This window comes from Artemia sp. Qi Xiang Cuo, chromosome 8, assembly GCF_049724085.1.
Source record: "Artemia sp. Qi Xiang Cuo chromosome 8, ASM4972408v1, whole genome shotgun sequence".
NCBI classification, from domain to species: domain Eukaryota; kingdom Metazoa; phylum Arthropoda; class Branchiopoda; order Anostraca; family Artemiidae; genus Artemia; species Artemia sp. Qi Xiang Cuo.
In genome coordinates this window covers 54,180,471-54,194,421 of record NC_142801.1, presented here as the reverse complement: position 1 = coordinate 54,194,421, position 13,951 = coordinate 54,180,471, and the positions used below count along the sequence as shown (strand labels likewise).

General features: G+C 37.4%; 2 protein-coding genes across 2 annotated transcripts in view; both read left to right on the top strand.

Annotated features, from left to right (window-relative positions):
- The window catches only part of SdhD (succinate dehydrogenase, subunit D), a 32,185-nt gene extending 23,694 nt beyond the window's left edge, over window positions 1–8,491 (top strand). The window contains exon 3 of the mRNA XM_089093019.1: window positions 8,272–8,491. Coding sequence (XP_088949145.1) covers window positions 8,272–8,449 — 178 coding nt within the window. The 3' untranslated portion in view covers window positions 8,450–8,491. The remainder of the gene's footprint in view (window positions 1–8,271) is intronic.
- A 961-nt stretch (window positions 8,492–9,452) lies between these two features.
- LOC148949568 (uncharacterized) overlaps window positions 9,453–13,951 on the top strand; it is a 62,756-nt gene continuing 58,257 nt past the window's right edge. The window contains exon 1 of the mRNA XM_089093018.1: window positions 9,453–9,516. The gene's annotated coding sequence lies outside the window, so the exon portion shown is untranslated. The remainder of the gene's footprint in view (window positions 9,517–13,951) is intronic.

Below are 13,951 nucleotides of genomic sequence, written 5' to 3'. Positions count from 1 at the left end.
TCAAGGAAATCCATGTTTTTAACTTGTCAGTTTTTCCTAGTAATAGAGTTTTATTCAATGCCCAAGGATCTTCCTGTGGAAAGACGGCAAAATAAAACATAATCAAGAACAATAGTTAAAAGTCGAAATATTTTCTCCTTTGATGTCACAATGGCTGCTATTGTAATGCATAATTTAACCGTCAAATTATCTTGCAAGTAATACATGTTGACAGGAAAATAAAACAAGCGTGTGTGTGTGAGGGGGGGGGGCTAGCGTGACCCGCCTACATTGTTTGTGATACCTCCTTTGTTCAGTCAATAATCACCCTTCTTCAATAGATATTAGTTGGTGGAAACAATGCCTGTGATGACCACAACTTGTGAAGAACTTGGGTCTGAAAATCCCTAATTTAGCTATGAAATGTAGCACTAGCAACTTCAGATGCTCCATAAAGTATACCGTTGGGCTGGTTGAGAGCAGTCTTTGACGCTTCTAGGTCCAAGCGTTTTTGCCGCTCAAGTTTTGCGAGATTTTCGGGGAAATCCCCGAAAATTTGTGATAGGGGAAGCACTGTAAAGAACGCAAATGATGAGTCAAAAGTAATGAAGAATAAACTTGATACCAAACTCTTAGCTGCCATTCTTGGAAGATATCCGACAGTTTGTAAGTCCCTTTTAATTTTTGCATTGTTTTAAAATCACTTTTCTGTCGATAGGCAGCAAAGTGGCGGAGTGCACCTGGCACTTTGACGATGAATCATATCACAGTCAAGTTTTTGTTAAGAAAAAAATTACTCAGTGATAAGTTATTGCACCCCCTGGAATTATGCAACCCTAGGCCTGGGCCTAGTCGGCCTATTGGTAAATCCTGACCTGGTCGAGAGGGAGAAAAATTTTGTCCAGCAGTGCTGAAGAGGTTCTCTATGTTAATGTAGTCAGCCCCTCAGCTTTCCGTGGTGTAGAAAGTGCTTGCAATCGTCATTTGTAATGGAGTTTTGGTTCTAAAAAATTAGAGCAAGCTCTTACATCTCAAATCTATTCTTACATCGACTGAAATGGGTGTTTGGAGACTGTTCGATTAGTATTGAGACTGATTTTGGATCTGTACACAGTATCAAAGCTCTTAGTATTCCAGATTTTCACTTTGAGATATGCTCAAGGACAGTGTGTCTGAAGGGGGCTTGAAGGCTAATGTTAGATTTACGGAAGCGAATCTTCGTTAGACAGTTGTTTGCTATCTCTCAAGAAATGATACATTGAGCTGAATTGGATTATCTGGAATATCCAGCCCTCAGGGCAAGGGTTTTAAGTTATGCCCTGCGGGTATATAAGGTTTTTAAAGAAGGCTTTGTCGTAGAAACTTCAAAAAAAGCTCATTCGATTGGAAATTCAAAGGGCTAGTGCCCTTTTTAATAGTCGAAAGTGATTGGAGGGCAACTAGCCCCCCCCCCCACGCCCAACATTTCCCCCAACACATCCAATCAAAATTTCGAGATAGCCATTTTCTTTTAAGTAGTTGATTCCCAGATAAAAATTATGTGTTTAAGGAGGGTACTCCCTCACCAGCGCTGAGGATAAGGGTTCTAAATTGGGTCATGCAGGCATATAAGCTTTATATAGTAACTGTACTACAGAAACTTTAAAAAAGGCTCATTCGATCGGAAGTTCAAAAGGACTAGTATCCTTTTTAATAGTCGAAAGGGATTGCAGGGCAACTAACCCCCCTCTGACGCCCACCTTTTCCCCAGACACATCCAATCAAAATTTTGAGATAGCCATTTTGTTCAACGTCGTTGAAAATTCTGGAAATTAGGTCTTTGAGGATGACAACCCCCCCCCCCCCCCATAGCCGTCAGGGTAAGGGCGGTGAGTTATGCCCTGGGGGCATATAAGGTTTTTATAGATAGTATTGTCATAGAAGCTTCAAAAAGGGCTCAATCGATTGGAAATTTAGATGGCTAGTGTCCTTTTTAATAGTCGAAAGTGATTGGAAGACAACTAACACCCCTTCCACGTCCACCATTTCCCCAAACACATCCAATCAAAATTTTGAGATAACCATTTTGTTCAACGTAGTTGAAAGTTCTGGAAATGTTTGAGCAGGACACTCTCCCCACAGTCTTCAGGGGCAAGGGTTATAAGTTATGTCCTGGGGGTATATATAGTTCCTATGCAAGGAATGTTCGTATAACCTCCAAAGAGGGTTCATTTGATTGGAAATTGAAAGTTCTACTTCACTTTATAAATGTCAAAAGAGATTGGAGGGTAACCAGCCATCCCCCTCCCCACGCTCTTTTTTTCCCCAATGCATTTGATAAACATTTAGAGGAAGTTATTTTGTTAAAAATAGTTCAAAAATCATATAACAAAAACTCCTGTGTCGACACAACCCCCAGGGCCCGGGGGCAGGCGTTGTAAGTTATGCCCTCAGGGCAAATATGTTTCTTATGGAAGCATTGCTCGTATAAACTTCAAAGAGAGCTCATTTGATTGAAAATTGAAAGTTCTATTTTACTTTTTTAAAAGTCAAAAGAGATTGGAGGGCAACTAACACCCCTTCCACGCCCACCATTTCCACAAACACATCCAATCAAAATTTAGAGGTAGATATTTTGTTCAACGTAGTTGATTTTCAGATAGAAATTATGTTTTTTAGGAGGACACTCTCCCCACAGCGCTCAGGGCAAGGGTTGTAAGTTATGCCCTGGGAGCATATAAGGTTTTTATAGAAAGTAATGTCGTAGAAACTTCAAAAAGGGTTCATTCGATTGGAAATTTAAATGGCTAGTGCCCTTTTTAATAGTCGAAAGTTATTGAAAAGCAACTAGCACCCCTTCCACGCCCACCATTTCCCCAAACACACCTAATCGAAATTGTGATACATCTATTTTGTTCAACGTAGTTGAAAGTTCTGGAAATTATATCTCTGAACAAAACAATCTCTCCACAGTTTTCGGGGCAAGGGTTATAGGTTATGCCCTGGAAGTATATATGATTCTTATAGAAGTAATGCTCGTATAAACTTGAGAGAGGGTTCATTTGATTGGAAATCGAAATTTCTAGTTAACTTTTTAAGCGTCAAAAGATATTGGAGGGTATCTAGGCCCCCCCCCGCCCACGCCCTTTTCCCCAAATACATCAGATAAAAATTCTGAGATAGCCATTTTGTTCAAATTTGCTCATAGGTAATATAACAAAACTTTAATGTCAACACCGCCCCTCCGGGACTAGGGGCAGGCGTTATTATCTATGCCCTGGGGGGCATATTTGGTTGTTATGAGAGGGAGGGTTATATAAACTTCGGATAGAGCTCATTCGATTGGAAGTTGAAAGTTCTAGTTCAGTTTTTGAGAGTCAAAAGAGATTGGAGGACAACTAACCTCCACCCCACGCCCCTTCTTTCCCAAATGCATCATTTAAAAATTTTGACATAGCCACTAAGTTCAAATTGTTCAAAAGTCAGATACCAAAAGCTCAGGTGTCAACACAACCCCCCAGGGCTCGGGGGCAGGCGTTGTAATTTATGCCCTGGAGCATATATGGTTCTCATCAAAGGGATGCTCGTATAAACTTCAGAGAGGGCTCATTTGATTGGAATTTGAAAGTTGGAGTTGACTTTATAATAGCCAAAAGAGATCCAAGGGTAACTAGCCCCCCCCCCACGCCTTCTTTTTCCAAACCCATCTGATGAAAATTTTGAGATAGACATTTAAAAAAAAAATAGTTCAAAGGTCAGATAAGAAAATCTCAAGCGTCAATACAACCCCCCAGGGCCCGGGGGAAGGCATTCTAAGTTATGCTCTAAAGGCATGTAAGGTTCTTATGAAAGGGATGCTCGTATAAACTTCATAGAGAGTTCATTTGATTGGAAATTGAAAGTTCTAGTTTACTTTTTAAGAGTCAAAAGATTTAGAGGCAACTAGCCACCCCCCCTTCCCACGCCCTTTTTTCCCCAAACCCATCCGACAAATGTTTAGATAGCCAGTTTTTTTTAAAATTGTTTAAAAATTAGATAACAAAAACTCCGGTGTCAACACGACCCCCCAGGGCCCGGGGGTAGGCGTTGTAAGTGTTGTCCTGGGGGCGTATATGGTTCTTATAAAAGGGATGCTCTTATAAACTTCAGAGAGGGCTCATTTGATTGGAAATTGAAAATTGTAGTTCAGTTTGTAAGAGTCAAAAGAGATCAGAGGGTAACTATCCCCCCCCCTGTGCCCTTTTTCTCCCAAATGTATCCGATAAAAAAATTTGAGATAGCCATTTTTTTAAAAATAGTTCAAAGGTCAGATAACAAAAACTCCGGTGTCGACACAACCCCCCAGGGCCCGGCGGGCAGGCATTGTAAGCTATGTCCTGGGGCCGTATATGGTTCTTATGAAAGGAATGCTCGTATAAACTTCAGAGAGTCCTCATTTGAATGGAAATTAAAAGTTCTAGTTCATTTTCTCAGAGTGAAAAAAAATCGGAGGCCAACTAGCCCCTCTCGCCCTCTACGCCTTTGGGTTTATCGGATGGATAAACCCGTCCGAAAAAAAGTTTGAGGTAACCATTTTGTTAAAAATTGTTCAACCATCAGATATTAAAACTCCGGAGTCGGCACAACCCCCCAGGGCCGAGGGACAGGCGTTGTAAGGTATACTCTGGAGATATATAGGGTTCTTATAGAAGGGGTGCTCGTATAAACTTCAGAGAGGGCTCATTTAATTGAAAATAGAAAGTTCTAGTTCACTTTTAAAGAGACAAAATAGACCGACGGTTAATTAGCCCCCCCATCTCCCCGCCCTTTTCCCCCAAACCCATCCAATAAAAATTTTGAGATAGCCATTATGTTAAAAATAGTTCAAATATCAGATAACAAAAAATCCGAGGTGGACACAAACCCATTTTTTACTTTAATATTGTTACTTTGGTACCAGTTTTGATACTATGTGAACATTTGATTTTTTTTTTTAAGTTTGTTTGTTAAATAAATTAATTTTTAAAGATTTGAAACTTTGCAATCAAAAACGAACAAAAGTTAATTAAAAAAAAAAACTTTCCGAAAAATAGGTTTTTAAAAGAAAAGTAAAGGCCATTTTAAACTTAAGCTCAGCAGATAAAAATACATGTTACAATTCAAACTCAAAACGACCAGAAATTACTATTAAAGAATAAATGAAACCCAAGACGATCAGAAATTAAATAAACAATCATAGCAAAAATACACACAACAAATAATAATATAAATGAATAAATAGATCTTAAAGTGAGTAATGCTGAGATTGAATATGAAAATCAAGCTTAAAACAAAAAAAAATTCCTATTGAAGTATAAATGAAACTTAAAACGAACAGAAATTAAATAAACAATCGATGCAAACACACATACAATAGATATTAATGTAAATGAATAAATAAATCTTAAAACAATTGAAACTTAAAATTGAATATGCAAATCAAGCTTGAAACGAACAAAAATCACTCCAAACAAGAGTTTGGGTATCGCCTCCTTCTGTCACTGTAAAAGTCTAAACCTACTGCGTCATTGGCGCTTTACTGAAAACTATATGCGTCTTGAACAGTCTTGGAAAGTATAAACAACCTCAAATTGAACATTTGATGTATAATGATATTAATTGTTGAAAGATCCATCAGTTCAAGAATTTATTTCACTGCAATATATTTTTATTTTCAATTCTGTAATAACTGGAAAAGAAAATATTTGTAATATAATTCGTTTTCAGTTAAGCACTAATGACGCAGTAGGCTTTTGGTTTCTATTTACCGTTAAGGAAGGGGGCAGTATCCAAACTCTTGTTTGTAGTGAAACTATATTCGTCTCGAACAACATTAGAAAGAGCTAATAAATTAAACTGAATATTTGATGTATAATGATATTAATTGCTGAATTCATCAGTTCAAAATTTTACTATAATTTTAATGTTTTTTTTCAATATTAAGTACAAAAGAAAATATTTGTCATAAAATTGGTTTTCAGTAAAGCGCCAATGGCACAGTAGGATATAGACTTTTAAAGCGAGAAAAGGAGGCGATATCCAAATTCATGTTTGTAGTGATTTTTGTTAGTTTCAAGCTTGATTTGCATATTCAATTTAAGTTTCACTCGTTTTAAGATTTATTTATTCATTTTTGTTTATTTGATTTCTTTTCGTTTTGAGTTTCATTTATACTTCAATAGCAAAAGAAATGTTTCGTTTTTAGCTTGATTTTCATATTCAATCCAAGCATTAATCGCCTTAAGACCTATTTATTCATTTATATTATTACTTGTTGTATGTTATTTGTTATGATTGTTTATTTAATTTCTGTTCGTTTTGGGTTTCATTCATTCTTTAATAGTAATTTCTGGTCTTTTTGAGTTTGAATTGTGAAAGGTATTTGTATCTGCTGAGCTTAAGTTTAAAATTGCCTTTACTTTTCTTTGAAAAACCTATTTTTCGGAAAGTTTTTTTGTTAATTAATTAAAGAAAGAATTATTATCCCAGTTATAGTGGAAAGATTTTTACACTTTTACTTTATTTCTCTCTTCATTCTATACATGCCTTTCATGTTTTATACTTGATTGATGAACGAACACGTAGGGTATGGATTAATATACCTACAGATGAGACAATTGTTATGTTTACATGTAAGATATATGTGCCTAGTGTTACTATAGGTTGAAATTATGCACCAACCAAGACAGTTCGCCCACTAAATGAATGGAATATATTAATAAACAAAACATTTTACAGCTTGTAGAATCTCAACCGGACTTGGTCATAAGTAACAGTTAATGCATTAGTTATGCATGTTTGAACTCCAAGAGCAACTCGGTCTCTATGAGGAGGAGGGAAGGGGTCCAGTTGTTGTTCCAAAAAGCTGTTACACTAGGATATTATGTAATTGCCTGCCACAATTTTGAACTTACTGACACATCTTCAGTGTTCCAGTATTCAGTATTCCGAATATGGAAAACTTTATCAAACTAGTCCTCCCACTCAATTTACGCCCAATTTGATGGACTGGACACGCTGCCTATTGGCATAGAAGAGAGGTTAGCTACTGGAAGAATCATCCTAATCTATTAGGTTGGTTGGGTGGGCCCCAAGAGGGCACTCAGAACTTTTTTCCTAAAATTTTGCGTTAATTCTCCCACACTAATTGAGACAATAATTTTGATGAAATTTTGTACTTTCTGTAATATTTCAAATAAGTTACGGGTGGTTTAGCCATGTAAATGAAACTATTAGGAACTAAATGAACTATTAACTCTCGAAAATCTCTGAAAGTTTTGCGCATCTAGATCAAGCACTTTATTCTAACATATTGAATAAAATTTGCCCCCATAAATATTGTGTAATATTTTGTGATGATTAAAGAAATATTTTTGACTCTTCAACATTGAGGTTTCTTCTGTCCAGAGAGTGATTTTCTATCCTATGCAGGTTGATTATAGAATAAATTTTACATTATGTTGCTGTATAATTGTCTATTACAATTTTGAACTAACTTCCCCTTGCTAACATAAATAGCACTTTTGGAGCAATTCAGCCTGTCAAGACAAGGGCTTTCTTGTAGATATTCCATCTTCTGCTTACATATACTTATGTGTTCAGGGTACTCTCGTGTTTCTTATGTCTAAACCTATCGACAATCTGTAAAAAGACACGCTTTTTTTTATCTAAGAAGGGTGTCCTCATTGAAGAATATAAAGAACTGACAGAGGAAAGTAAAAAAAAAAATGTGTTTATTTACCCCCAAAAATGGATATTCAATGAGACTCACGGTTTGAATTTGAGACTTGCCAGTCCAGCTTCTGAAACTGGTGGCTCCGGCACCTTTTTTTGTTTATGTTTTTTAATTCGTTAGGCAAAATATTGAGATTCATGAGTTGATAGAAGAGAGCGGTGGACCACAATTGCCAACCTACCGTTATTACTAGCTGATTACAATCAGGGTATTTTGACGCAAAGAATCTATCTAAAAAATTAGGATATGAACTTTAAGAAGTACCGAAAAAGTACAGTCTTTCTATTTCCGGTTTAAAAAAAACTTGTTGTTTATTTTGATAAAATCAGGTAAAGAAGGGTCGTAGTGTCCATAATAGCGCTTTCTCTTTAATGAAAAAGTTTCTTTTGAGCTCTGCAGCTCTTGAAAGTTATGTTATGTACAATGGCTATATAAAGTTGTTTCTCATAGACGGGTGGACACTCCCCCGCCGCAGCTCTCAGTGGTTAAATATTTAACCTATCAGTGTGTTCTCTCTGGGCTATTTCATGTATACTTGCTAATGCTTGTTCTCTTTTCAGGGGTTTGGAAGCTATCGTTATTGACTACATTCGGCCCAAAATATTTGGTGAAACAATCCCAAAAGTGTCCGTTGCTCTTGTGTATGCTCTCTCTGCATTCACGCTAGGTGGCCTCTTTTACTTTAATTACACAGATGTTGGAATTTCAACTGCAGTCAAAATGCTGTGGTCTTTGTAATTGAGTACCTTTTCTTTGTTGAATAAAATTTGTTATAATATGCTTTTCGTCCAAAGTATATGTTGAAGGTTTTGATTGCTAACAATGCTGTCGCAGGAAAACTGTTTTATATTGGAGGGGGCGGGGGAGATAGCAAAATCCTTGAAGAAATGTAATTTTTTCCTGCGATTTTCAAGTTCTGACTTTAATTCAAATGCATAATACAAGCATCGTTTTCATTATCCCCACCATCGTCACGTTTTGCTAGCTTATTAATGACAAAACCGTAAAACACAAACGGGGCTCTAGTGCTGCAAACTGGTCGCAGTATTAATCTGAGTGAGGACACTCACTGGTACCTTTCCCTATTTCACTTCATCAAGCTGTTTCTAATCAGATAGCATATGGGGTCGTCCCTTATCTTGAGAGATTACTAAACCTAATATACCGTTAGTTGTCTCCTACTCTAGGAGGATATGTTTTTTTATCGGATTACTTAGAAATTGATTATTCTGGATTATTAATCCTGTTGCATGAGAGCCTAAGACATCTGGAACACGAAACTAAAATTTTAGTGTGTGTGGGGGGGGGGGGGTATTATCTTGAGAGAAAAAAAAAACACTATGTTGTGTTAAAGGTCCAGGAGCAACTGTATCAAACTATTCCTTCAGTTAATTTTTAGTTTGAGAGAAACCGGCAAGCAAACTTCTGAAATTAGGGCTGGTCAAGATCGGGTATAACGGATTGAGAATCAGATCCTTTAAATTCAGGGTGAAAGGAATGAAGTCTTATATTCAATATAGGGTACGACACCATTATTCTCATCTGGGAGGTGCTGGTCTTCAGTATGTCATTCCTTTTTCATAATAACTAGTGCATCGTCAAGATCATCAGTCTGTTACATACCGTGAATGTTTTATAATCAGTGTTGTGATAACGTGAGGTACGCACTAGAATATGAATTAGGATAGGTTCAATGGATCTTAGAATATAACTTTTAATTTCATTCCCGACTGTGATAAACACTGTATGCCCTAGTTAGTGAGAATATTCTAAAGAGTGATAAATCATGTTACTGATCTGAATTTGTAAGTTTGACCTGTTGTAGTGGTGGTAGTTTACCTTCTTCTTCTCTTCCCTAGTATTTTAGAATAAATTTTATGTCAGAGGCGGGCCTAGTTCTAGTTGAGTCCCTGACACAGAAGGAAAGTAATTATGAATTTAAAAATATCTAGGGTATTTTTATGCCTCATGGAATCAGCTTTGATGTGGTCCATATCTTTGTGCCGTATCTTTATCCCTGTTTTAGGATTTCTTTACTTGAAATTTTCTGTTTTCAGTGGCGTAGTGCCAAAGCCTAGTTTCTAAATGGGGTTTTTACAAGATAAACTGTTCCATAAATTCTTTAACTTAGAGATTTACTTTAATCTAGTTGTATTTCGCAACGATTTATGATTTTTCTTGGAAATGACGGCCAATGGTCCTTGGAGTTTCTACAATGGTCCATTGTAAGCGGGCCAATACTCTCTTTTAGTATAGTAAAATCTTTTCAATATATAACCTTTGATCTATAAAATGCAAAACGCTGAAAACACAGGGATCATTTATACCCAAAATATTAGCTTGGACGTTTTTAAGTGAAGTCAATCTATTTAATTTATAAAGGAATCAAATAACTAAAAAAGTATTATTTTGGATGCGAAATCAAGAGTTTACTCACTCTCAGTAGAAAGTGCTCAGAAACATCTTTTCAATTGTGAGCAGGAGTGGAGCCTTGGGGACTAGCTCCTCCAAGAGGCATTCTTTGTATTGCAGCCTGAATAAACTTCATGGTCAATTTTGTTTTTTTTTAGTCATGATTGTAGTAAAAGTTGCGAGCTACTAAAGGTAGATCCACGGCCTATAGAATGCGAAAGTTTAAAACCACATTATTTTTTTTTTTTTAAGCTGAATGATAATCATTATTTAATTTTATCTTAAGTTTAATAAGAGTAATAGTTTTTTCCCGAATGCAATTTGTTGGGAATTTAGAAAAAAGCTATTGAATCTCCTTCAAAATGGTAGTTAAATGAAAAGACAAGTGCACCATTAGAAACATCTTGGCCTTTAACCCGAAACCTGAGCTCTTCAGCCCCAAAGTCGGATGCCCAAGAAAGTTATATTTAGTTTGTGAATCACTAGTTTGTCTCCTTTTTCTCCAGTGCTAGTGGGGCACCGGAACATCGCAGAGAGCAGATTTCAAAGCTAATGCTTATATCTACATGCTTTTTCTAAACTCGTCTTTATTGTAGTATCGTAAACTGCAAAAATTGACACTATTAGATACTTTTTCTGGAATGGAATGGCTGGGAAACATAGCAAGGGTACCATTAAACATCATATGGTCGAAAACCTGTCGCTGGAGGTTTGCCACCCCCAAGTGGTTGGGTTCAGGGGCGCAATTTGTTGTAGGGAGGAGGGGGTAACTCCCTCTCTTAGACCTCAGTTTACCCCCGATCCCAGTTTAACCCCTCCCCCAGCTGAAATTTAGTTTCTCCGAAAATCTCGTCAAAACTAAGATAAACCTGCATTATTTCAAGCATCCGAAGAAACAGATCAGTTTTCTTTAGTATATTGTTTGGGGGGGGGGGGGGTTTACGCCACACCTCCGCCGATATTGGAGAAATCTTTAATGCCACCAGAGTAATCTGGTGGTACCCCAGAGCCCAGCAAAGCTCCCAAGCGCCACGGATTTCTACGTGTCCTGTCTCTGGCGGTGTGCACAACCGTAAGGGTTCTTTAACAAGTGTTTTTTTTTTTCGCGTGGTATAAAAGTGCCACACTATTTGGCCCCAGACACCATATAGATTGAACTCCTCAATTCCCTTTCTTTCCCTCGAGGAAAGATCTCTTGCTGAGTAAAGGATTCTCTTCCTATGCCAACCTAATGTAATCTCAGCCTCTCGCTAGGCTTCCGACTCTACCTAGGCTAATCAAAAAAGTCGAAGGTATAAAAGAAAAGAAATTTTTCTGCATTCACTTCGAACTTGAAGCAAGAACTAAAAACAACAATATCTCCTTGTCCCTAGACCGATAAAGCCACCTGGGTGCAGCGTGTCGATTCCAGCCAATCCAAACCCTCAACGGGTGCAACATCAAGCTCAAATGAATCAACTTGTTCCTATTTTCCCTCTCCGTCAATTTCGACCAGATTTGTTATCCAAAAATAAATTTTTAGCCAGGGTGATTCATCCTTGTAATTGGACAGTTACATTACAACACTGGCTACGCAATTAAAGAAAAAATGGCGTTGCTACTATTAAGAGAAAATGTATCTTAAAAAACAAGGGCCGAAGGTTCCAACACCTCCCTCCTAAGGTAAATGGCCGCTAATCCAGTAGATTGGCTGGAGCCTCTTGCGCCACATAAAATATATAACACAAACTTTAAAATCACCAAACTTATTTGTCTTCTCTTTTTTCTTCTTTTGTACCTCTCCACTGCAGCTACCCGTTGGCTTATGGATTCGTGACTATACCATCCGCTTGGCTTAGCTCCATTGCCATTCAGTATCTCTGTCTAACCAATCAAAGCTATTATCTGTACGGCTCTCTTCATCAAGCTTGGGATTTCGAAGAAGGGAGAATCCACGCGATTTGTAGAACCTAATCGTGAAAAGCATGATGAAATCTAACAATTTCTCCCTCTAACAAAATTTATACTTAGGAGAAATGTAGAACCAGGTTCTGGCACATTCGATGATGCCAGCGATCAAGAAAAATTGGCTTAACTAGCCTCTTAATCTCCATCGGTGGAAACAACCCCACATCTCAATTAAAACGCCAATTGCCCCTTGGTATAATTTGAAATAATCCAAAGCCGAATATACATAGGCCTTTGACAATGATGGGGGTACACGGAAATGAGGTAAAAATCTGAGTGAACCAAGAATTGCTTTTCTCTGGATCCCATCCCCTAAAATAATCGAATGAATAATTTTCGTCGACGCGGGCTGAAGATGAAATTGAAGGCTGGAAATGCAAGGCCTCAGTAAAGGAATCACAACTTGTCCGCCAGTTGTGCATTGAGGAAAATGGCCATCTTTCACGTCTTCCCGCAGGGGATCTTCCCAAGGGATTCCTCCCCCCATAAAAGATCAAAACCTCCTTTGAGTTGATCAGACCAATATCCGATTCCTTCCCATGCTTCTCCAATCCAACCAGAAATTCAGTATCTCCCAATCGTTCCTTGACCCGTTGTAGTCCAGTCGAGTCTATTTCATGACTATCTGGAGTTTTATGGCTAAAGTGTTAAAATGGTGTTACTACTATTAAAAGAAAATTAAAGATTACAACGCAACAGAAAGGAGATAATTAACATAACCAAAGAAAAAGAAAGGACATTTATCTTAAAAAACAAGGACCGAAGGTTCCAACATGTATATTTCCTTTTATGGTACTATATGGCTCATTTTTTCAGTTTTCACTGTCATTTTCTCTTGATTTGAGGAGACTGGCTCCAAATTTGTCCCCCCCCCCCCCCCCAGGATCTTAACGAAATGATGCTACTGATTGGGGTATGGATTTAGTAATCTACTAAGAATGTAGCTGCAAACCATGATCTGCAAGACCTCTATTCCCTTTTGAATTAAAATGCTTGACGTGTATAAAAATAAGTACGCCACATTAAAAAAAATAATGAATTATCTGAGCAATATCAAGCTCAAATGAATCAACTTATTCCCCTTTTCCCTCCCCGTCAACTTCGACCGCATTTGCTATCCAAAGCTACATTTTTAGCCTGGGTGACTCACCCTTGTAATTGCGCTGTTACAACTCGTGACTTTAACTGTCTACACAATTAAAGAAAAAATGGCGTTACTACTATTAAGAGAAAATTAACGATTACCACGCAACGGAAAGGGGATAATTAACAGAATCAATGAAAAAAAGGACATTTATCTTAAAAAACAAAGACCGAAGGTTCCAACATATATCTTTCCCTTTATGGTACTGTATGGCTCATTTATTTCAGTTTTCACTGTCATTTTCTCTTGATTCGAGGAAACTGGCTCCAACTTTGTCCCCCCCCCCCCCCAGGATCTTGACGAATTTATGCCACTGGTTGGGGTATGGATTTAGTGATCTAGTAAGAATGTAGTTGCAAACCATGAACTGGATGACCTCTATTCACTTTTGAATCAAAATGCTTGACGTGTATAAAAATAAGTTCGCCACATTTAAAAAAATAATGAATTATCTGAAAAATAATCATACTGAACAGACAAAACCGTAATTGAAAAAAAATATACCCAATCAGGACCTGAACAATTGACATTCTAATGTTAATTCTAACGCTCTACTGACGAAACCATGGCTCTTTAATCTAATTTAATCTACTGATGTTTGTAAGACCATAATTACGTGAGGGGGCTTGGAGGAGGAACATACGGGGAGTGTTCTTGTAAACCTCCAGCTAACGGCTTTGGACCATAATTATTACAATCATACCGTTTCATACTTCCAAGTTTTTTCACTTAAGAAG